General features: G+C 29.6%; 1 protein-coding gene across 4 annotated transcripts; it reads right to left on the reverse strand.

Moving 5' to 3' along the window:
• Positions 1–1,257: 1,257 nt before the first annotated feature.
• Positions 1,258–19,271, reverse strand: LOC105835463 (dnaJ homolog subfamily C member 5). Of its 4 annotated transcripts, none has more exons than XM_036283988.1 (8): positions 19,064–19,271; positions 17,506–17,644; positions 17,107–17,259; positions 16,333–16,464; positions 14,662–14,769; positions 11,407–11,460; positions 8,988–9,168; positions 1,258–2,927 (listed from the first exon to the last, which is right to left on the reverse strand). In XM_036283988.1, the coding sequence occupies exons 1-8, from the start codon at positions 19,081–19,083 to the stop codon at positions 2,860–2,862; spliced, it is 855 nt and encodes a 284-aa protein (XP_036139881.1). In that variant the 5' UTR covers positions 19,084–19,271; the 3' UTR covers positions 1,258–2,859. The 4 variants fall into 4 exon arrangements, with proteins under 4 accessions (XP_036139881.1, XP_012534261.1, XP_012534426.1 ...); XM_036283989.1 differs by lacking the exon at positions 1,258–2,927 and adding an exon at positions 8,111–8,557; XM_012678807.3 differs by lacking the exon at positions 14,662–14,769 and having other exon boundaries at positions 19,064–19,269.
• Between the last annotated feature and the right edge of the window lie 6,512 nt (positions 19,272–25,783).

A 25,783-nucleotide genomic window follows, 5' to 3' on the forward strand; every position in this document is an offset into this window, starting at 1 on the left:
AAATTTCGATTTCCATATTATGTTCAATTGCTCGGATTTATCTCACTTTTAGATTTATATAATAATATAAATTATGTATGATTATTATTCATCACAATTGTATATGTCCGTGTTGTCTTTTACATTGTTGGAATTCTTGAAACTATTTTTGCACGTTGACAATATTTACCATTTACACGATCACACATGGATAATATATACAGATAAATATTTATAATTAAAGAAATCTTAGCGTAAACATGCAATATTATTTGATCGATGCGTGCATTCACGTGCGCGGCGTGAAAATTTAGATTCATCGACAGATACACCCGGGAAAAAATGTTTCATATAAAAACATATATAAGTATATATAAGATATGTCCATATTTGTTTATACCAGTTTTCTTTCTTTTGTAAAATTTCTGTTAGATGTCACAAAATAATAGTCATACTGAAAAGACAGAAACTAATTTAAAAAATAATTTTTGTATTGCTTTTTTTAAAAAAGCTGAGTATGCAAAATTGTCCATTTATAATCATATATATTCCGGAATATATATAATTATATATGGACAATTTTGCATTTTTTAGCATATGCTAAAATTATTTTTTTAATTAGTTTGTCTTTTCAGTATGACTATTATTTTGTTATATCTAACAGAAATTTTACAAAAGAAAGGAAACTAGTATAAACACGTATGGACATATTTTATATATATTTCTATATGCTTTTATATGAAACATTTTTTCTTGAGCATACATAAGATTATACTTTTTACAAAATGTTATGTCTAAACTTCACGCTTGTTATATATTATCTAAGAGATATTAGAGAATACATTACACTTTAAGACGTGTTCTAATATTTTCATCACCATATAACAATCAATATAATATATGTGTACAGCTAAAAAAAATTACTTTGAGACATCGAGAGCGAAACCGTTTTCAGCGGTAATAAGATTTAAGATCGTTTTGGAATAATTATGTCCATAAATAATTATAAATTTTGTAAAAAATGTGACTCAAATAAATAATTTTGTACATGTATTTAAAAATTATATGTGTAATTATATGTATAATTCTAATATATTTTTTCTAAAATAATTAAGAGGTAGATGAAATATAAAAAAAATATAAATTTTTATTTTGCGTAAAAACAGTTCATTTATCCTTTATATTACTATTTCGATTACACAATCCATTCATTCCAAGGCTTTCTACTTAATTTCTTTAAAAAAATATAGGGATATTGGAAGTGTTTATTGCGTTCAATGTTAAATTATATCATTAGTAATTTTATTCCGATGTACAAGATAAACATTTTAGATAAACAATATTATTTGTAGATAAATTATAATACAGATACAAAATCAATTAAAATAAAAAACGATATACGTAAATTTCTAAGTTAAGCTGAATTTAGAATCAACTTTACATAATATTATCCTTGAATACTCTCAGATGTCATAATGCACGATATGAGATTTAGTGTGCAAAAGATAATTATATCGCAACAAGTTTTTATATTATATTTTTTTCATAAAGATTATTCACGCACGATACCATTTCTTAACATTACTAATATATATAGGTGCAGGGGGGATCAACAATGTATGTATATGTGTATGCGCGCACGCACACATACGCACACACACACAAAATTGTATATGGTATTTAAAAAAAATTTGAGTCAATTTTTCGTAAAAATTTTATAATAAATATATATTACTTATTATGATCAAGATTAAATTTTTATTAAAGAAAAAAGCTTAATTTAAAATTTAATTTAAAAACAGAATTAGTTGCAGAAAAGCAGAATTAATTGCATTTTAGATAAGTATTAAACGTTGAACAACTTCATAATTAGGCCTTCAACGAATAGCTATTTTGAAATCCATTAAAAATGCTTCCATACTTGTCCCTTTTCATCTTACTGACACTCTCGTGTTTCTTATACATTTTGTATAATTATTATATAATATAATTTAAATGTTACATTTTATTTTGAGAACTTAATTGGAGGTGGGTAGTCATAGATTAATAAAATACTATGTGCAAATGTACCAAAGAGAAGAAAAAGACTATTTCGCTACCTGTGCAGCGAAAGTGATCCTCTTCTCACCTGTCAATTTACACTCAACAAAGCCTACACTTTGTCGCACAGGTAACAAAAAATATGGTAACATGGGCGGATTAGCCCATTCGTGCGGGTGAATGCACTTATGGGCAATAGCCGACTCACCGCACTCGTTACATAATATATATTATTATCTTATATGTATAAGTAATGTGAGTATGTTTTCCGCACGCGCGCGTTTTACAATTGGTATAAGAATTCACATAGGAATTTTTATCAAGGCTTCATCTTAATTTATTTTTGCTCATATAAGTGCTAATCTTTTAAAAATTCTATTATAAAAATATACAAAAACAAAAAAAAAAAAATAAAAACTTTACAAATCAGATCAGAAAAGAGTACAAGTATAAAGCATACTTTTATTCATTAAAAAAAGTGTAAAATAGGTAGTATAATTTTCTATAAAGTGGAAAATTGTTATGTTAATTAAATTATGAATTAAATATAATAAATATAAAGAAACCATTACATCGAAACTATTTGAATAAATATAATGCAATTGTGATTTCTAGTGTAATGTACAGATTTTATGTACAATAAAAAAAGAAAAGAAAAAAACTTATATTATTATAACTTATTACTTAGATATAAATATACGTTACAACGTACACTAATCATTATCTATTTTATCAAGACAATCAACTTAAAAGCTATGTTAATGAGCTATCGTAGAGATCCGACATTATAAATATGAATTCAATGTTTGTGATGGGTTTTCCATGACGGGCTTATTCAGTCTACCATCTGGTTGGTCCAGTGTCACTCGTAGGTGCATTGGGTCCTATGAATGGATTTGTAGCAGCCGCTACATTGAAACATTTTATTAGTGATAAAACAAATGAGATTTAAAAAAAATTCTTATTTTATTATTTTATTATCATTATTTTATTATTATATATTAAAAAAAATAAAAAAAACAAAATTATATTATCATTTTATTATTAAATAATTCTGTATTTTTTACAAGTAAAAATAATTATGTAAGAGTGTAATTCATTATTACAATTAATAATTTCAATTCTTTCGAATTAGAAAATTATAAATGCAATTTTTTGTTACACATGCATCAAAAATGGTCGTTTTCGTGTCAAAAGTTGCCGATTCCTCACGAACAGTTTTCTCGCACAAGTAACTCATTACTGCACCAATTGAGCGTGCGATCCGCACGACTATTCCCGTACGCTTGATCATTTTTTCACATCACAAGCACGTCATCTCGCGATACGCATATGATAACTCTTGCAGAATTATTGGCATTTCTTTGCCATCTCGCGACGCGCATATAGTAACTCTCGCAGACTTATCGACGATTTGTCGCTTTCGCAAATCTAATTTTGGCTATACCTGTCAATTCGTGAGGGTCCAACGCATTCAAGGACCTCACTTTGACGCACAGGTAACAAAAAATATCGTGTGTAACACGTGTTCACTCGTCTTTGCGTCCACTCCTCACACTCGTGAAGAATAATAGCCGATTTTCCTTGTTACACAATATACTATTCTATTAAATCCTAGGAAATATATTATAACTTTATAAAGAAAATAATGCATGTGTGCATTGTATACGTATTACATATACACATGTACACATATACAATATGTATACATTACGTGTACAAATTAAATCGGTGTCTTTTTTCATAAAATTCAAAACTTGTTCATAAAAAAATAAATAAAGATTAAATGTTTTAAAATAATTTTTCCATCATTTTTTATAACTTTGTCCCATCTATTGAGTAGTTGATAAATATTTTCACGAAAAAAACTTGACAATTTTAAGTTTATACAGTTTTTAAGACTTTTAGACTTCTTCCATTGTCTTAAATAAATACCTATTAGTCAAATAATGTTGGAGCGACTGAAATAGAAGATAATCCAAAGCTAAATTAATTAGAAGAAAAATATGCAAAAAAGGAGAATTTGCCAATCTAAAGTATAAATGACATATCTTATATTTTTTGCGACATATGGCCGAATGTTGTACTGCAAATTAAAATCTTCAAAACCTTTAATACTACTTTTTGAGTTTTATTTTATGAGATATTAGTACTTTCATTCAAAGTAGAAAAAAATATTTCGTTTTAGCAATATTATTTTTTAATAAAACGCAAAAAGATACAATGTTTTCAACACTACTTTTCGGAACATTTATTATATTCACTGCTTTGCGAAGTACCGTTTGTTCCATTAAGGTATAATATTTTAAAAACGCAGATTTATATAAAAGAGAGAGAGAGAGAGAGAGAGAGAGAGAGAGAGAGAGAGAGAGAGAGAGAGAGAGAGAGAGAGAGAAGAAAATATTAATTTAAAAATAAAATTGAGATACTTAATATGAAGTATTGAAATTAATTTGTACATCTTACACATACACATGCACGCACGCATACATATAACTTCTTGTTCTTATAACTAATAATACTGTATAGAGTTTTGTAAAAAAATCTCATATACATACATTTGTAATGTTTAAATTAAATTGGAATATAATAAACGTATATGTATAGTTATAATACAACATGCATGTAGGCAGTGATATAGAAAATAAAGTTATTTAACCCTTTCATTGGCGGTGGAAAGTATACTTGCCACTTGTTTTTCTTTTATTTTTATATTATAAAGATTGTTGTTTTGGAATATTATAATGACGATGTTTGACTTTCCGATGCAGAAATACTTAGTTTACATGTTTCCAAAGCTTTTTGTATCCAATTGTCCCTTAGTGATTGTTTATAACAATTTAAATGTAAAAAAGCGATTTTTTCAGAAAAAATCGATTTCTCTTAAAATTTTATATTAAATTTGGCCATTTTCGGATATAAAGAAATTTTTAGAGGTCGTTGATTACTAATTTAAGGTTAAAACTAACAAATTAAAAATGATGGATCTAACATAATGAATAGAAATATTAAAAACTGAAAATTTTAAGTTTAGAAAATATAGCCGCATTCTACATAAAATTTATAATATAAATGGTTTTTTGTGATATTTCGCTTGGATGTATCATTTTTGTGAAAGAAATTCACGAGTATTGAAACTTGCTAATACCACATGTATTCAACCATATTGTATCTGCCATTTTAAATGTTAATATTATATATCTTTATCATTCAATCTGAGATCTGTAATAGAAAAATGGATTTACTGTAAAAATATGCAGATTTTCACTAATTTACCAGTTAATGGCGGCCATATTAGATTCGTCATATCGAATCTGCAAAATCTAAATTTATATTTGGAATCAGAGATCAAAAAACGTAGGTATGCAAAGTTTTAAGAAAATCTGTTGAAAAACCCAAATTCGGCAATCAAAGGGTTAAATTGGAAACACACACACACACACACGCACGCACGCACTCACGCATGCACACACACGCACACGCACACACACCTTTATATAGTTTTAATTACATTGTGCAAAATATCTTTTTTTTTACCCTTTCGTACTTTTGTCCTACTTATAAAAATCACTTGTAAACACTTGTTACTTCCAATTCCGACGTTAAAGTTACATGTACAAATCGTCGTACGCTTTAAAACGTTTTTAATAAAATATAACTATGTAAACTTTACGAAAAGTCCAACTTTAAATACTGAAGAATAACCATATATTATGTCCAAAATTTATCAATTTGATGTTATTTATATAATATACTTAAGGTTCTTTAAAATTCTCTTATTTAATTGTGAAAAAAATTCAAAAAGATTAAAACTTTATTATGATAAATATTATAAGATTATACGTGTAATCAAAGTGTACGCAATTTACAATTTGTTTCTCAGAATACCTTTATCATTCTAATGCTCGATTTCTTCACGTCCAATTATCTTGCGGTTAAAATTATCCAGGAGATAAACTACAAGATCCATGAGCGTGATTGGTTAAACTTGATATTTATCCTCCGGATAACTTTATCGGGAAGTGAAGAAATCGGGCATAAATATATCTTAGGTAGAACGATAAAAGTCTTATTTTTTGCCTTTGGTTTGTAATTAGTAAACAAAAAAGAATCTGATCCGCGTTTATATTATAAATATATATATTAATTTCAGCATTTCATGGCTGCCATTTTGAGTGCGCCATTTTAAATTTTAATTTGGTAGTTTATTTAGAATCATGCAACGCCTCTAAAAATCCATAGAACCGTCTCCATATAAAATGCATCTCTGCTGGGAAAACCGGAGCTACGGAAGGGTTAACGAGATAGAGAATAAAAAAAAATTATTCGTTATCCCACTATGTTTTAATGATGTTTTGCTAGATTGGCGATTTTTAAGCTTCTTTTATTAAGTACAAGAGGCAGAATTTAGTACATTTAAAAAAAGTGATTAAAATAAGTTCTAAAACTTCATACTCGAAGTTTTTTAAGGCAAGGAAGTTATTTTTGATATTTATTTATATATTTTCTCTTTATTATCTATCAAATATATGGTTAAGTTTTTTTTTTGGTATCCCGTTGTTATTACTGCAGTTACTGCCAGTACTGCAGCTACTGCTTCCAACATTGCCTATATAGTTTTTTTTTAACATTTTATAATTCATAAACAGGCTACAACGATGACCCAATGAATTAATTCATCTTACCTAATGAAAGAAGCTTAAATGCGCTAAATTAGCGAAATTCCATTAGAAAACAGGGTATCGATCATGTAATTTTTCCCCTAAAGTGGAAACGTGAAAAGTGAAAAATTTCAAGTTACTGTCTTTTTCTATTCAACACTAATAGAAAGAGATAGTTACATAAAACTTTTCACTTTTCCGCACTAAGGAAAAAGTTACATGATTGCTGCCCTGATTTTTACAGCACAAGAATTTTCTTTCCTTTTTTTAGAAATTCTTTTAAAACAAGTTTATATTTGTCGCAGTATCATTTTTTGATTACCTAATTTTGTATTTTGTATCTAATAAAAGAACCTCACAAATGTGTTAATCTAACAAAATCTCGTTAGAATTATGTCAGAGAACACAAAAGCTTTCTTTTTTTAATATTTTCCATCTCTCTTCGGTCTGTTGCACAATGTTATTCGTAAATCTATATATTTTGTCTTAAAAAGATATTGCATATTAAAAGAGTATATCAAGAGAAAATAAATGTATAGAAATTTTATTGTAATAATACTAAAATAAAAATAAAAATAGACACATTGTAAATAACAATTAGAGAAATAACATTATAGCAAACCGTATAATTACGTAATGTATATTTATCTATGACAAAAATAATATGATTCATACAAACATTTAAACATTTATACAAAGTGCAAACTGAAATAATTTCAGTAAAATTTTTTAAAATAAAAGTTATAATATATGAGCATGACCGTGAAAAATTATACTATTGTTACAAAATTTGAATATTCTAATAGTTGAAATATTGTAAAGTGCAAAAAAAAAGAAAGATAACAATATGAAAAATATATTATTTATATATACATTAATCATCTAATGTTTGTTCAATGTCCATTCAATGAATATATCTACCTGTCTTTATAGATACAGTTATACATCTGTATTCTGTGCGCACGTACAGACATACACAGTCTTTTAAATCACCGGATATTCTTTAATGATAGATTTTTGGTGGCTAATTTAAAATTGACTTTTTTCCGAGTTGAAAATATTGAAATATCAATAATTAGACTATATATAAACAATAAAAGTATATGTTTTATTAACAATTATATAAAAATTAAAAAAAACGAACTAAAAAAATGTAAAGAAAAATGTAAACTATCATTTATTGACATTTATTACAATTTTCTTGACATCTTTTAAGTTTGTTTTTTTATTCTTCCTCTTTATAGTTGTTGCATTCCAACTCGAGTCCATTTTATATTATCTTTTTATTAATTTTAAATAGTTTATTTTAAAAGTCAATATGAGACACAGTTACAAAGATAAATAATGGGAAAAATGGAAAGCTGCAATAAATTAGGAAATCTCTTGGTATTTTTGTCAGGAAAAAGTCTGTCATTAAAAGGATATCTCTAGTGATTTTGGAATATCTTTATTGAAGTTAATTTAGAGTCAAATCAGCTTTTTTAGCAAATATACATATTTCCTTTTCTGTATAAATTTTGCAGTTTAGGGATTACGAATATCTTAATAAGCCGAACAATGTTATTAAACAATGTTATATCCCTATTTCTTCGATATGTATATTTAAATATATACAATTATACGGAATTTATGATAAAATAATTAATTAAAATATACATTTGTATGTAACTAATTTGTTTACTGCACAAATTATATGAAAATTATATCACGATAAATACAAAGCTCTCTAAAAAAATTTATTATATTTCAGAAGAATAAGACGTGTTCCTCATTCTGATAGTACTTTTCTATTAATAAGAACAGAGATCTGTTTGATCCATGGAAGCACGCATTGCCTTTCCAATACAGTTTTAACAATTTTTAATTGTGGCAAATCCCTAAAAAATTTTATCATGCATGAAAAAGGAACTAAATGTTAAAGATAAGTCTGCTAAAGCTCTACATTATGTTTCGTTAAATGTACAGAAGATACAATTATCGCAGAATTTTATATACATTTTTTAGCAATAATTCTATTTTTAATTTAAATTTCTTAAGTAACCATCACTATATAAGAAATATTGGGATTAAAATTAAAATGCTAAAATAACAAAAATTATTTTAGCATTTTGTTAATGTCTTTTCAATGTATCAAAATCATTATCAATGTGAAAAAGTGGTAAAAATGTAAATATTTACAAAAAGAATAGGCAAGAAGAAATAGAATGAATGAATTTGGATGAGAGGCGTGTGGATTGGATAATTAATAGCAATATGCAAAAGATAAAACAATAATATGCATTTTCTACATTCAAGAACTCGTAATACCAGTAGTATAAATCACACGTTCACCGCCACTGTTTAGATTCGTGCTTTCGTTGACCGTAGATGCTGGTGCCGCTGATCCTGGTGCAGGCATAGCAAATATTGGTTGCTGCACATTAGACGCATTTTGCGATGTACCACTTTGAGGTTGAGATGTCACAGCGTCATCATCGCTTTCGTCTTCCTGTGAAAGTACAATACTGAATTCATTAGAAATTACAATATCTTTCATTAGACATTTATTTGCAGAGAAGTAGTTATGTAAGATATATTTTATATTTCTTATACAAATAATAAGAATATATTATTAATTTAATATAGTAAAATCACACTTTTCTTTTTTTTCCTTTTCCGCAATGCAAAATATCAAATAAAGAATTATATAAGGTGTTCTTAAGTATTTCTAAATATTATTATTTCTTAAGTTCTTAAGTAAAAGACTTTAAATGGTAATTTTTCATATTAATTCAAAATATACAATCATATGTCTAATATGGTTTAGTTTAAAAAATACAAGATGTCAAAGCTAAAGAAAAAATATTTAATCTTTTTTAAATTTAAAAAAATATTTGAATCATTATATATTTCAGATTAGTTTTAATTGTAATATAAAAAGTTTGAGTAATATAATACAAAGAAAATATTCAATGTATTATTTTTGTGGACATAAAATCGAGGTTAACATAAAAAGTCGTAAACTTAATAGAATTAAATATAAATTTGACAATTCATATATAAAATTATTTAAGTTTTTTCAAATTTTATTCTTATATGTATATGTATATATTACCTAATATTTTATTAAATCTTCAAATAATTATTTCAATAATAATACACTTATTAATTTTATATTTATACCAAGTCATACCTTTAATTTTATATTCATACCAAGTCAACTCGTTCAAGTAATGTGTTTAAGATAATGCAAAAAAAAAAATTGTGTATAATAAAAGTGACATTTTACAAAAAATAATAAAATAAAGATGTCATCGATTACCAAATTGTAAATTTAAGATTTTTATTATATATAAATAGAACTTATTCGAATTTAAGAGCATCCTAAACTGCCCGTCAAACTTGATCGAGGTCGATAATGTAGAGTCATTCGTTTATCGTTGTTTATAAAAATATTCGCTTCAAAATACAAATTATGTAGCTTATACGTACAAATGAATGGTATCCCTCAGTTCAAAATAGATTGAGGAATAAGACTATATTCGTTAAATTACGATTAAAAACCATAAAAAGTTATTTGTGATTAAATTTTCAGAAATCTGTAGTGACAGCGCTTAGATGAATAAAATTTGATCACATAAATAACTTTTTTTATGGCTTTTAACCGTAATTTGACAAATATAGTCTTATTCCTCAATATATTTTAAACTAAAGGATATCACTCATTTGTACGTATAAGTTACATAATTTGTATTTTAAAGCAAATATTTTTATGAACAACGATAAACGAGTAATTATATTATCGACCTCGATCAAGTGTGACGAGCAGTTTAGCATCTTAAATAAAGAGTATAAAAGAAATGCAAGAGAAGCAATATGTAACTGTTTGAAATTTTTTTATTTAGAAGCATGTTTTTTCCCTCCCTTCCTCCTTTTTCCTCTCTCTCTCTCTCTCTCTCTCTCTCTCTCTCTCTCTCTCTCTCTCTCTCTCTCTCTCTCTCTCTGTGTGTTTGTGTAGGCGCGCACGCCTATCCCAATAAATTTATTTACAAATATCTTTCCTAATTTTTTCCTGATTAATACGTGACATAATTTCTTCATCCAAAATAAGAATGCGAAAATAAAAAAATATGGATACATTTCATTAAAAGAGTAAATATTTTATGATTTTTTACAAGAGATCCTTCTTAAAGATTAAATAAAAATTTAAACTTGTTAATTGCTGTGATACAAACAATTACGAATCATCGCTTTCAATAGAAAGGGCTTCCGAATACATGCCACATCCTGGTACAGCGTTGCGCCCAAGGACGCAGCATGTATCCGGAAGTCCTTTCTATTGGAAGCAACGTCAATGGCCGTGAAAGCTTTAAGTTTAAAATTACGAATTATTATTTTACTAATCATTTACCCTACATAAATTCTACATATCTTAATATTTAATAAATTCTTAAGTGAAGTTAAACACTTAAGAATTTGTCATTTTAAATAACTACAAATACATCATGCATTTGTGCGGAATCTATGGGCGCTACAATTCATTTTTGGGACGTTTATTTGAGGAAACTTGCGCGCGTGATAATATTATGACAAAAATGATTAAGGAAATTACTACTTTGTGCCTTGCGCAAAATTTGTGCAAAATCGTTCCGACATATTGTTCAAACAAGAACCAAAATAGAAAGCAATTTTTACGATTAATTATAGCAAAAAAATAACCCAAATTTCAAGCATTATGAAAACTTACCTTGCCAAAACCTCGCGGTTGATTTGTCACAACAGCCTCTGGATTCAGGTTCCGCTATAATACAATAATAACATAAACAAAACCGCTAAACTATGTAAGACTTTCTGTAAAACAAAACATAGCTTAACATGCGGGACAAGGATTCATGCACAGTTTGTGTTGTTTCACACAAGTAACGTATACACAATGATTTGAAAGAATTGTTGAGCGAAAAAACAATTTTCTCTACAAAGATGAGGTAAAGTAAAAAAACTAGCAATAATTTTTAAATTATATCTATATATTGTGTGTATGCAAAAAAATTTTAATTAAAAAGCGCAGGAAATTTCGTTTAACGCTATCTCTATGTATAGAAATGATATCTTATTTCATTGTGTGTTGATACAAATACAGAAACAAATTATTAAAAATTTACTAGTGTATAAAGCCGGGCATGTGTCTGTACGTATATGTATATATCATTAAGTTATGATATAATGGAAAAGGATGATTGTTCACAAAAAAATGTGAAATACAAAATGTAGAAAGACACTAAATAAAATTATTTAAAATAATTTACAAAAGAGGAGTTATATACATATAAGACCTCTCTCATTTCTTTAAGAACGTCATGTCGTGTTACACATATTTTAATAGCTGAAAATGAGACAATTCACTATGTTCTGTCCAGCGAAAGATCTGAATAAATTGAGCGTGCATAAATAAGGCAGGTGAGAAAAGCGTAAGGCCGGATCTACTGGCAATAGGTGCAGTAAGCCTTAAGCCATAAGGAATTAACCAATTATATTCGATTATTCTTCTCACATTCAATTATAATTGGTCAGTTTTTTATGGCATAAGGCTTACTACACTTATTGTAGATCCAGGCTTACGGCTTAGTTGATATTGTACATATGTAGCACGCTCTGATCCGGCTACTATCATCTCATTGCAAGATTAGATTTATTATCGTACACACACCGTGGCTGTATTCTCTTTGCCGCTCACGGCACTGTGAGCATCATTTCATTTTTGTTGCTCATAAAATATTAAACAAGAATAAATAAAGATTACAAGTAGCGCTGCCAATTTTGAGGATCTGCCATTGGGTCATGGCTATAGAGAAGAACTGACAAACGAGAGGCAAGAACTAATCATATTAGAGAGCTTTTTAGTCAGTGACATAAATTGACACAACAGTATTTTCGTCTTTGATATTCAGTGAGAGGTAAAGACAACGAATTACTGCTATGTCGATTTGTGTCTCTTGTTAAAAAGTTTCCTTAGAGAAATCGCTGAGTACTCTCTGAGTCTGTAATATGATTGATTCTTGCCTTTAGTTCTTCTTCCCCTCCATAGTCTTGACTCGGTGGTAGATTCTCAAAATTGGCAACGTTGTTTATAAGCGCTGTGAGCACCAAAGGGAATGAAACCTGTATTCCATTTAACTGTGGCAAATGGCTTGTTCTTTTTCGCTGCACTGCTGCACTGGTGCAACAGATTAGAGTAAGACATATATTTTTTTCATTTTAACTTTGCATCAATGCAGCAGTGGAGCGAAAAAGAACAGGCCTAAATTGTGTTCGAATAATAACCTGTGTTATAGCATTTTCTACTGGGAAAACTAGTGCAACACTGGTGCGCACTGAGTGCAATTTTATAGTTCCACTGTAAAAATCAGTTCACATATTTTCAGTGTTTAATGTTCTACTGACAAAATTGATGCAAAAAAATTGCACCGAGTGCAACTTTTGCTCCACCGTCTTTCAAGATGGTGGAAGGTGCCAGTGCAAATTAAATAGATGTTATGTTCGTGCTTTAAGGTATTACATTAAAGTATATGTTATTACATTATTTTAGTAAACTTTATAACAATGAAATTGTTTAATTTTTAAACCGTCTAATGATGTGTTCCACTGAACCACATTAAACCTGCACTATTATTGCGCTAGTAGAGTTTTCATCGAAATCTACCGCAGCGTTGGTGCTGCACCAGTTTTCCCAGTAAAAAACGCTATTATTTGTGTCTCCTAAAAGAAAAACAGCCAATATTTATTTATTGTTAAGGGGATCCTGGAGTGCCTTTGAAATTTGATCGAGGTCAATGTAGAGTCATTCTTGCACATATCATTAATGAGATTTCATATGTATCTCTTGTATAGATTTAGAAATTCTTTTTCAGAATTAAAGCACACATATTAATATCAATCTATAAATTGAATTTTATATTGAGAACAAAAAAAATTTTTCTTGTATTGCTCTATTTATCGACTTTTTACGTGTACATAATCTAAATTTTCGTTTTTTCATTTTCCAATTTGCGGAATGCAAATCTTTTTTTCTAAGCTTCGAATCTTACTTCTAATTGCATGATATTATTTCTGAGAGTTTTTTCTAGGGGACGACGTGATTATTTTATACATATAAACTGTAGATTTTTTGTATAAAGCAAATATTGTGACTAAAGCAAATTAGGTGACTAATAAATAACAATTTTTTTTATTTATCAGAACAAATCATACGTTGCCCCCTTCATTTTTGTACGTACTTTAATCCTGTAAAAGAATTTTGCATTCTGTTATTCCAATTTGAAAATCCAAGTTCCCCAAAAAATGTTGGTAACTCTGTCACTCCCGGATCCCCTTAACTACCTAATCTCATTCGTTTTCTTCAAAGGAAATAACAGTACTTCTGAATATCTGCCGCTGGCACTGGCGAGTAGCACGAGCAGTAAGTCGGTGTGATTATTGGCCCGTTTTTTTTAGCCGCCCTGGTGCAACAAGTTAAAGCAAGATATATTTTTTCTTATTCTAACTTGTGGCATGAGTGCAGCAATGCAACGGAAAAGAACGGGCTATATCTACGCGAACTGGATAAAAAGTCGTCTGCTCCGTTTATGCTCTTTCGTCGGACAGAGTGTAGTATATAGAGTTTAGGTGCAAAGTTATTTACATAAAAATGTTAATGTTATTTATTTTTTAAAATTAATTTCTTTTAAAGTTTTCCCAACAAGAAAAATTCTTTTATAAGAAAACTTTACACTTCTATGTTTACATTATTATTCTAAATTTTTTTTTACCTTTTTTTCATAAATAATACTTCTTGTGGTTGAGAAACCCTTTTGTGCATGCGTGTGCACGCGATGTATGTGTGTGTGTGTGTGTGTGTGTGTGTTTTTAATATAAAATAAATTGTGCAAAGCTGATATAAAACGTCTATAATTATAGTGCATTTAAAGAGACATCAAATACTTGCGATTTTTAGATTAATACAAACTTTTATGCATACGTCGATCATATATAAGTTGCATGAACTCCTTAAACTGCTTGTTTTTGCAATTAAATATCTACTAAGATATTCTTTCCTCGCTGACATGCTTTGCAACTATGTACCAGAAATTGATATACGAGTATAAGTATAAAAGAGAGTTTGAATTATAATACTCTTCCAACTGTGCCGTGCATGTTTGTGTCTACATGCATGTTTTGTATGTAGTTGAATTAACATCAACATTATTTAATTGTATTGCTGAATTTCGATACGTACAGTTGTTCTACAGTATGTGATTTATAATAAACCTAATCTGTCCAAGTTTATTTAATAAATCTCTTGAAAAACTTTTATAATTGTTCGTGATATCACAAATTTTTCTGACAATACAAGTAATTTATCTTAATGTAAAATATAACACGTCCGTGTTATCTTATTGATAATAATAACATAATATTAATATTATTATTGTCTTTTCTATTTTTTTTCCATTTTGTTCAGCAAGACAAGGAAATATTTTGTAATAAACAAAAACTTGGACAGACCTAATTTAAGATAACTCACTAAACAGATAGTAACTTCTGTCGACTAAAGATAAGATTACAGATACTACGACGGTGATTTCAATGGCGACATGTTAATAACTTTTGTCTTAAAGTGACTATTAATAAGCTATTTTAAAGTAATGAAAAATTATCAATACTTATTCTTGTAGTTAAATATACTCCAACTTTTTATCATTTCTTTAGAAACTATTAATATCAAGGAAAAACTACATTCTAAATTTATTTAAAAATTAATATTTTCCTAAAAAAGACAAATTTAATATACATCAAAAAATACTTGGAGTCAACACAAAAAAAGATATTTGAAACATTATCATTAAACGGAACTATCTATATTAACACTAAAGGGAAAGTTTAAAAAAAATTACAGGAATGATTATGCATCACACAAAATCCTAAATCTATAAAAATAGTTTCGTCTTCTTCATGTAAATTAATAATATAGAAATGTTTTCTTTTTCATGCAACATTGATTATCCACAAATAAACAATAAATTGATTACAAAGTCACATGATTTGTGCAAGTTCAGTTATGTTCAAAAATAGATATAATGATACATGTGTCATTATATAACTTTGCCTAATTTGTATGCAACCAAACAAAACGAAAGTGGCAAAGATGTGTAAAACGAAGTTTTGAGTTGATAGCTGGTACTAAATTGTAAATAAGAAAAATGAGAAAAAAGAAGTATAATTTTTTTCAGTTAGCATTCTATAATAGTACTATAATAAAACTAAACGTTTAATAATTATATTAAACGTTTTTTATTTGTAAAGAGAAAATGTATCATAGAAAACAGTATCTTTAAAATATATTTTTGATGGTAAAAAACATATTTTTTTGGCTAATGCTACATAAAATTATAATTAAAATTATTCAAGATTAATGACAAATTAAAAAAAAAAATAAAAAATGAGTAGAAAGTTTCTTAGTCGGCTTGGTATGATGATTTATAAAACTTTTTTGTTTCTACATTTCTTTTTCACATTTATTAATTTTATTTTATTGTTTATCCACACCATATTTATGTATATTTAATTTTTTCGTATCTGCTTAGTTTTAGTATTTGTTAAAACTCTATTACACAAAATAAATGAGAATCATTTTTACCTGTAAATTATGGTATGCACCGGTATCCTCGGGAGGAGCTGGTTTACATTTACCGCAACAGAAATAGCAACAGCAGAAACAACAGCAACAACAGTAACAACCAGTAAGTATTCCACAGATTATGAATAGAGCCTGCAAAAAATAAAAAATATTTTTAGATTATAATTGTTATAACTATTAAATATTTGTTGATATCTATATTATAGTCAGATTGACATAATGTATAAAAAATATACTTATATTATTTTAAACACGTATTTTATATTTTATTTTATATGCCTAAGGCGTTATCAGTGCAACTTGCGTTATTATATTCTTGTTTTACACCTAATAAACGATAAAAATAGAATAATGTGATAACACTGATTGTGGACTCCTTATATTAAAGGCCCACAGGTGCATTCATTTTTTCTATATATTAAAAAAATGTATATATACTATATATAAATAGAAATTATATATATTAAAAATGTATGTATCAAAAATAAAATATAAAAAAAAATAAAAACACTTTTGTTATATAAATCGGATGCACACTATCCATTAAACCTATTTAGAAATCAATCGATTCAGTCGTTATGAGATCCGATAATCTACAGAATCTCGCAAACGGCGTCTCGCTACTAATAGAGTAACGGCAGTGCCTCGCGCGCGTACACTTGGCGCAAAACACTAGCGTGCCTCTTGATTAATATTAAATCATAGTAAGTATGTAAAAAACAATACAAAAGTTATTTTCAGAATTAGGGAATACCGACCAAATTCAGTTCTTACCTTGCACCATCCAGAGGTGACAACAAAGTAAGCGTTAACATTTTCTTCTCCAAACTGCTCTGCGACGTATAGACCAAGAGATCCATAGTTATCATATATATTACGTTTCGTTAAATCTGTCAGTATAGCATGTGCTCTATTTATTTCTTTAAACTGCAAATATTAAATTAAAATATAGTAATTTTGTGGAAAACATTTTAAAGTTTCAAACAATGTGTAGAAGAATATGAAAAAAAGACAAATATACTAAATGTATTATATTATATAATATATTTATATTCCTAAAAAATCTTGTTCTCTAGAGTTTGAAGAGTTATGTAATATTCAGTTTTAAAAATTAATCATTAAAAATTGTATATATATATATATTACTTAAAAGATTATAAATTTAAAAAAAACCTTTTCAGCTGCTTCTGGATTGTTAGGATTTTTGTCAGGATGATATTTCAGGGCTAGTTTTCTATAAGTCTTTTTAATATCTTCCGAAGTAGCAGTTTTTGGAACTTCCAAAATCTGATAGAGGGAGTCCCCTGCTGTACTAAAGAATAGATAGACATAAAATAAGAAATCTTTATTATCTTATGTAACATGATTAATAAAATTGATCCAATTGCTGATAAAATTTTACAAAAATAATCTATGTTATTAATATTAAATTTCAGAAAGCAAAAGTATTTTGAATTGACAATTTTCAAATAGATAGACATTTGTTTATAAAATGATTTTTCAAAGTATTTGTTATAAATTTTGTTGATAAAATGATTGCGGAAAAAAAGCAGAATCTGACAGGGTATGATACTAGATTATTTGCAGGGGGATCACTTAGATTTTGTCATTTTGTAACTATTATATACACACAGACACTCGTTTGGTTCAAAGTTCCCAGACCAAGTCAATAAAAAATAAACGACAACAGGTACAATTTTACTGGTTATTTACTCAAAATAGACTCCCTTTGAAGCAATACATTGCACATGTTTTCAACCTCTTCATAGCGCTAGAAAAGTCGTTTGTGAGAATTTTCTTCATTTGTCGATTACTGTCTTTTGAATGCTCTCTTTTCATTGGAATGTATTGAAGCATCTGCTTGTCCACATTTAACAAGTTTGTACTGACCTTTGCCGTTGTTGCAATTTTTTCCTTCTGCATGACAACACCTTGGCCTTTGATAGCAATAATTTGTCAGTTTCTGGCTCAAAAATGTAATTGAAACATTCACGAGGCATTGATCAACTAGCTAAAAAAGATTCCTGTAAAAGATTTTTCTAATGCCCTGGGGAGATTAAAAATACATGCTCACTAATAAATTGCTTCAGAAGGTGTCTATTTTGAGTAAATAACCAGTGAAACTTGCTGTTGTTTATTTCATTTTTATCCTTAATCTAGGAACTTATAGACCAAACCGTGGTGTGTGTGTGTGCATGTGGAGTGTGTGTGTGTGTGTGTGTGTGTGCGTACGCGCGCGCGGGCGCGCAATATATATATATATAAAAGGTACAGATCAAGTGCAGAAAGAAAATAACTTAAAAGAAAAAAAGTCAAGATGTACAATTGTAGTACGATATAGCAAAAATTATGATAACCTATCAAATTATTAGACAGAAATTACGAAATGCATTCAAATATTTCGTGCTGTAACAATGCGCATTCCGAGGCTCGCGTGATCATCCTATTACATCTAACCAATATTATACGTTATCTTCATATATCTATAAAAGCTGAACATTTTGCGCAAATAGATAGATAAGTGGATAATAACCGGCGAAAAGATAAAAGAAAAAGAAGTCATGAGGATCATTTCGATGTTATTATGACTTAGTAATTTCGTTAGGAGAAAAGTGTATCAATGATTAACAGGTCAACTGTGACAGTTGAAATCGATAGTGTCCAAAGAGGTAGCTGACAACGCACAGTTACCGTGGGGCGTCTGCAACGTCCCGACATATTTTTTACTTACGACATTTTTCTCCTGTCCATGGTGAACGAAGCACTGATCGGTCAATTTCTTACGCGAATTAATCAAACGATAAGGTTTGTCCTTGATCGATTTTTCTGAACGATATTACACGAACATTGTCTTCGACGAATTGTATGAAAATGCGCGCATTCCTTCAGCAGAAGTGTTTCAGAGCACCATCAGCATCATACAAAAAGCTCGATTCAATATTTTAGTTCTGCTAGTCGACGTATATGCGCGCTGAAGTGGTGCTAGGAAATTAGACAACTTTGGTTTGGTTCGACTGCAGTCCCTACACGGAAAAAAATTTGGATAACCCTAGTTTATCAAAACCAAGGGCTCGATTCTTGAATTCATTTGCAAGAGAAACGTATTCGCAAATTCTGTTCTTACAGAAAAGTTGAAAATTTATTGGCTATCGTATAGCTTTTAACCAATAAACTTGCAACTTTTCTGTTAGAGCGGGTATTTGCGCATACGTTTTCTTGCAAATGAATTCAAGAATCAAGCCTCAGGGTGGCCAGATTGGGCTATGGTCTTGTTTACATCGCGATTGTTTGATACGCGTATAAAATAGTAAATGTGTTTAATCATTGGCTGATCTTAATTGGTAGCTTAAATTCACTGCTTGATACGCGTATCAAACGATCGGTATAAACAAGGCCTATGGCCGGTATTCATAGTCGGATTTTATATTTAAGATCATCTTAAGTACTGTCTTAAGATGCCATCAGCCAATCACAAAGCCGTATAAGGCTGAAATCACATGGTGCGGAATAGAGCTGCGGAATAGAACGTGCGTCATAGAAGCAGCCAATCAGAGCTTTGCCGCATTAGAATGTGTTGATGCGGCAAAGTTCTGATTGGCTGCTTCAATGACACATGTTTTACTCCGCAGCTTTATTCCACACCATGTGATTTCAGCCTTAGTATTTTAAGACATTGCTTGAACGATCTTGAAATAAGATTTAACTATGAATACCGGCCTATGACTAGTAAGGGCCACCGCACAAACTCTTCCATAACGCGTTACGTTACGTTAAGTACTCCATACGAACCTAAGTTGTACTTAAAATGTAACTTAAATCAACGCACAAAGAAATCCTTAACGTAAGAACTTAAGAACTTACGTTAAAAGTTTCTTTGTGCGTTGATGTAAGTTTAATTTTAAGTACGAACTTAGGTTTATGGAGCACTTAACGTAACGTAACGTGTTACAAAAAAGCTTGTGCGGTGGCTCTAATACGGCTTTGTGATTGGCTGATGGCATCTTAAGACAGTACTTAAGATAATCTTAAATATAAGAGCCGACTATGAATACCGACCTATATGTTATAAATTGGACTACCCATGGTGAAAGAACATAAGGGGGTCAATCATGAATCTTTTTTCTAGCGTGAACTTGTGAAAAGTGAAACAGTGAATCTCAATCAGTAAAAAATAAAAAGATCGACATTAATTTGTATTGTTCAACATGGCAACTGTGTTTTTTTTATTCTTTAATAAATATTAAAATCAAAACGATCAAAATCAAAATAATAATCAAAATAATTTCCGCGTAACAAGAAAGATATTAACGTATAGTAACGCACAAAATTCGTTTGATATTCTGAAAAAAATGATTTAATGTATGTACAATTAAGTAATAGGAATTTATGTATTATTGCATACTTTTGGACAAAAAAAGTCCGACTTTCTTTGTAAATTGAAGTTAACTTATTAGTTTTACGTAATAACCTCTACAGCATGAAATATTGCTGCAACGTTGCAGAAATATTGCAATAGTGCATAATATAATCAATATTGCAGAAATATTGTAGCAATATTACAAATATAATATTTCCTAGCAAATGTTGCACAATATTGCAGCAATATTACAAATGTAATATTTCTTAGCAAATGTTGTGCAATATTGTAGCAATATTACAAATGTAATATTTCCTAACAGATATTGCACAATATTGTGGCAATATTATATTGCAACCGTGCAAAATTTATTTCCGTATAATCCGTATTTCTTAATTTAGAACTAACAATAAGTAATATTTTACATAGTTTTAAGGGACAAATAAAAAAATAGAGCAGGATATTTTTATTTTAAATTTTTATGTAAGATTAGAGCTAAAAGATACATAGATGTGCAACAAATTCTGTAATCACGACAGCGTTGCGTCCCATACTAGATTGAGTGAAGCAAGTCCAGAAGATGTTCACTCTGACTTATATATATAATACATTAATTAAACATGTGTGAACCATACATGCATGTGTAATTCTAGCGTATAAATTGATCAGGATGGGCATTTTCTGGACTTGCTTCATTTTAATGCTTACTTAAATCTAGAATGGAACGATATTCGATATCCGTTGGTGTATGTTAATTTAATTAATTACTTTTTTAATTAATAATTTTTTAAATTATTGTGCCGTAACGATATGACAATAAATTCATTTTCCGTTTTTCGTATAATACACATCTTACATATTATTTGATTAATTTAACCACCTGCAACATTTCCTTCATATTGCGCATTAACGTTTCAGAAATATTACAGCAATCTTACAAGAAATATTGCAGCAATATTGCTAAAATATTACAGAAATCTTACGGGGAATATTGCAGAAATATTGCAGACATATTGCACAATATTGTTTTGGAGCGGACATAGGAATATTGCTGCAATATTGCAGCAATATTTTCTGCAATATTCCAATCTTGCAAAATAATATTTCTGCAACGTTGCAGCAATATTTCATGCTGTAGGGGAAATACTTTTATTATAAATTAAAATGTTAATTTAAAAAAAATTAAACAATAATCTTAATCTTTCGTCAAAACAAATGTATGTTTGTCATTTTGTTATTATGTATGTTTGCCATCTTGTTATAAATAATTATTTATATAATATTTTATATTTTTATATTACTCAGTATATTGCAATTAATCATACAACATAGCATAAATATAATTTTTCACTCAGCATGGTGAATTAATATAATATATACTGACAATGACGTTAAATAAGAAATTATAGTAATGGAGTAATTAATTTGGTAAGCATGTAAATTAAGAAAAAACATTAAAATTTAACAAATTTGTTATATTCTCATACTCACTTTATAATTCTGTGAAAATTACTCTGTCGTACAACATAATAAAATATCAATAAACATTTATCAGTAAAATCTTATTTCTCTAGATCTTTTTATATTAATTAGTTCTACACATCACTTTTTTATCTATCATATAACTAGTAGTAAGATTAAAGTTACTAGATATATTGTATTTACATTTTTCACTTTAAACCACCTCGTGTGAAGGTTAATAATTTCCATGAAAATTGACACTATTTTTAAGCAAATTGAAAGTTTACATGAAATATTTTACGTTTGAAGAATTCATGCTGACGGTTAACTAAATTTAACCTAACTTTACAATCATTTGTTATATTTAATTGTATTATATATTATTATATTACATTATAACTATAAATTTTGGTTGTTTGATACTTATTAATATATTATTCATTACATTTTATATATTGGAGTTACATTTTTATATTAATAATTTGTATAATAGAAATACTACTTTTCATTTTTCCCTTTTTCACATTTTACTTTTCATTTACCTACCAGTGAAAAGTGACAAAGATTCATGATCGCTGCCAAGGTGTGCTCGTTCTCGAAACGAATTTTGTACAGTTCTGCGCAAATGCCAGATGCGGCCATATTTAAATGCATAAGAAATTCGATTGGTTAAATTTCATATACATTTTGCTTATGGACCAATCAATTTGCTTATATACGTACGTTATGCGTTATGCAAAAGTGTGTGCGGGGGCCTTAAAAGTTATAAATAATCAAGGGGTATATTTATACTTGTAATTTCATGAATAATATAAATATTATGAGTACGTGCTTAATTATGGGTGCTGTCCCATGGGCCTCGAAAAACAGAATTGAAAAGGCGGAATAAAGGAGATCAACCAATTGCAAGCTTTCCGTTCCGATTTTCAACCATGGGGCTCTTTATGGAGTAATTTTTGGCGGAATCGAAAGGCTATGGCTAACTTTATAACCTAACCTAACCTAATATACTTTGGCCAAAAGAAGGGAATAGTAATCATCTGTAATTATAAATTATAATGCGACAACAATATTTATTACAATACGTTATAATATTATAACACTCACCTTATCAATTGTATTACGCAAAATCATGTAAGTTCAGATTTAAATTCCGTATTTCAATATTCCAGAGCCTTCCGATTACGTCAAAAATTACTCCATGGGAAGCCTCATGGTTGAAAATCGGAACGGAAAGCTTGCAATTGGTTGATTCACTTCATACCGACTTTCCGATTCCGTTTTTTAAGGCCCATGAGACAGCACCCTAAATCTTATAAAAATGACTGACGGAAGAAAACAAAAATATTAAATTTTTTTGATTCCCAAAGAATAAAGAATTATTATCGAAATGGGTGGCAGCTTGTAGAAAAGAAAATGTGAATGTGGAAAACGGTATGTATATACAATAGAATACATTCTCGTTTAATTGTGAAAATAAAATTGATAATCAAGTACTCTTATTCATGCACAATGAAAATTATATATTACATTTTTCTAGAACGCATCTGTTCTGTCTATTTTGTTGCAACAGATAGTCTATTTGATATAGTGTAACATACATAAATAAAAAATTAACTATTATTGAAAAATATAAATTATTGTTTATTGTAAGCATAAAAATAACTCAATAGAAGCACAAGAGTACAACTAATAAAACAATTATACGTACGCTAAATTGCCGCGAGAAGACGACGGTATCTGGGAATCGATTTTGTATTTTTGAAGAAAGTGAAAATGTGAAAAGTGAGTAGCACTGTCTCCATTGATTGGTGTATACTTAATTAACGATATACACCAATCACTGTTGTTCACTTTGCACATTTTTACTTCTACATTTTCACTTCTTCAAAGATACAGAATCGATCCACTGGTATCAATTTTTTATTGGTTATGCGCAAAAGCATACCTTATGTTCTTCCACTAGAGCACTAAAAAAGTAGAGTCCTATAATCAGAGAAGCCCCCCATTTTGCCACCCGCCGCCATTTTGGGATCGTACAGCCGCGTGGGTTGCATATATGCGTAGACTTACTAGAATAAACTGCTTATGAGGTGAAAAAACGGTAGTAGGGGCATTCACTGAGAAAAGGATAACTGTCGTTAACTTGGGTTGCTATTTCTTTTTAATGCAGAATAGTAGGGAAACATAATGACCAATAATGGTGTCAGAGTGTTCGCGATCGCTCGCATGTGCCGGATGGCGTCCGCTCACGGGTAATGTCCACGAGGCGATTCCGTGTGAACCGTCAACGAGCGCGTGATCTATCACGGATGCTTTTTCGGTTCGATCTCAAGATAGTTAGTCTCGTCTTGTCGTGCGTAATCGAGAGTCGCAGCTCCAACACAATCGGAGCCTTTTGTAATGCAATTATTGTAATAGTTATAAGTGAGAGTGAATTACATATATGTTTCAATCGAAGAGCGTGTAGTGACTTAATAGTGCCTGCTTTCCTTGCCCATCGCTGACGCATGCGATATTCCCACCAACACCGGCAAATTTCACACTTGCCGCGTGCGTGCGAGCAACGAACACAGAGCGTGAGCGTGTTGTCACATAGTATGCGTAGCGTGCATACTCTGACACCGTTGGTTGCTATGCTTCCCCACTATTCTGCATTAGAAAAAAATAACAACTCAAAATAAAGACAGTCATCCATTTCTCAGTGACGGATAACCCCACTACCTTCATGAGCAATCCATTCTAATAAATCTATGCGTATACGTGTACTTACCGTGTGCATTTGCATTTGTTGTAAAGTCAACAGTTTACGAGATAAGGTTTTTCCACTTTTTATCCGCAACCAAGCGTTATAGCGAAAAGTGTTTGGGACAAAAGTTGTTTGCCTCGACGAGCCGCATATTTCATCCTCTATGAAACTTTGTCGTAAAGTCGACGGTTTACGAGATACGGCGTTTTCTTACTGTATCTCCTATTACATATGTAATTCAAGGTATGTAATAGGGGGGACTTGAATTCAAATACGCCCTCGCCCTGGCGCCCAGTCCATCCGCCAAGGCGCCATGGCGAGGGCGTATTGGAATTCAAGTCCCCCCTATGTAATAGGATCGGGTGATTCCCTGGGTATCTTAAGAAAACGAGGAAGGGCGTAACAAACCTTACTCCCGAAGGCACCCGCTCGAGGAAAGGTCAGTGTGCCGGTAGGCTCGTTGTAACCCGATCTCTGAGCCGTGCGTCCGTTGGTCCTAATTTTGAGTCAGCAAATTTAATTGCTTTAACTCGGGATTGGACCCGATGCAGTCTTAATCAGAAATGAGGAGGGTGAATTCATTAAAGCAACTATCAATTCATTTATTATTAACAAATTATTTATTCAGCATTAAATATAGGCATAGCGGTAAGATTGTGAGCAATACGTGATTGTTCGACATTATTTATTGTATAGCGATAAACTAGTTGGTTAAAAAACAATTTTTACATTTTTGGACATTATTTATTATATTCTGCCATGGCAGTACTGCAATTGATAAGTATATGATTATACAGATTTATTTAATGTAGAGGTCGGCTAATCTTGTGATATACGGTCTTACAGTTCAGGTAAAATTTTGGTGTTGTAATGATATGTTTATA

Source organism: Monomorium pharaonis, chromosome 3 (assembly GCF_013373865.1).
Source record: "Monomorium pharaonis isolate MP-MQ-018 chromosome 3, ASM1337386v2, whole genome shotgun sequence".
In the NCBI taxonomy this organism is placed as follows: domain Eukaryota; kingdom Metazoa; phylum Arthropoda; class Insecta; order Hymenoptera; family Formicidae; genus Monomorium; species Monomorium pharaonis.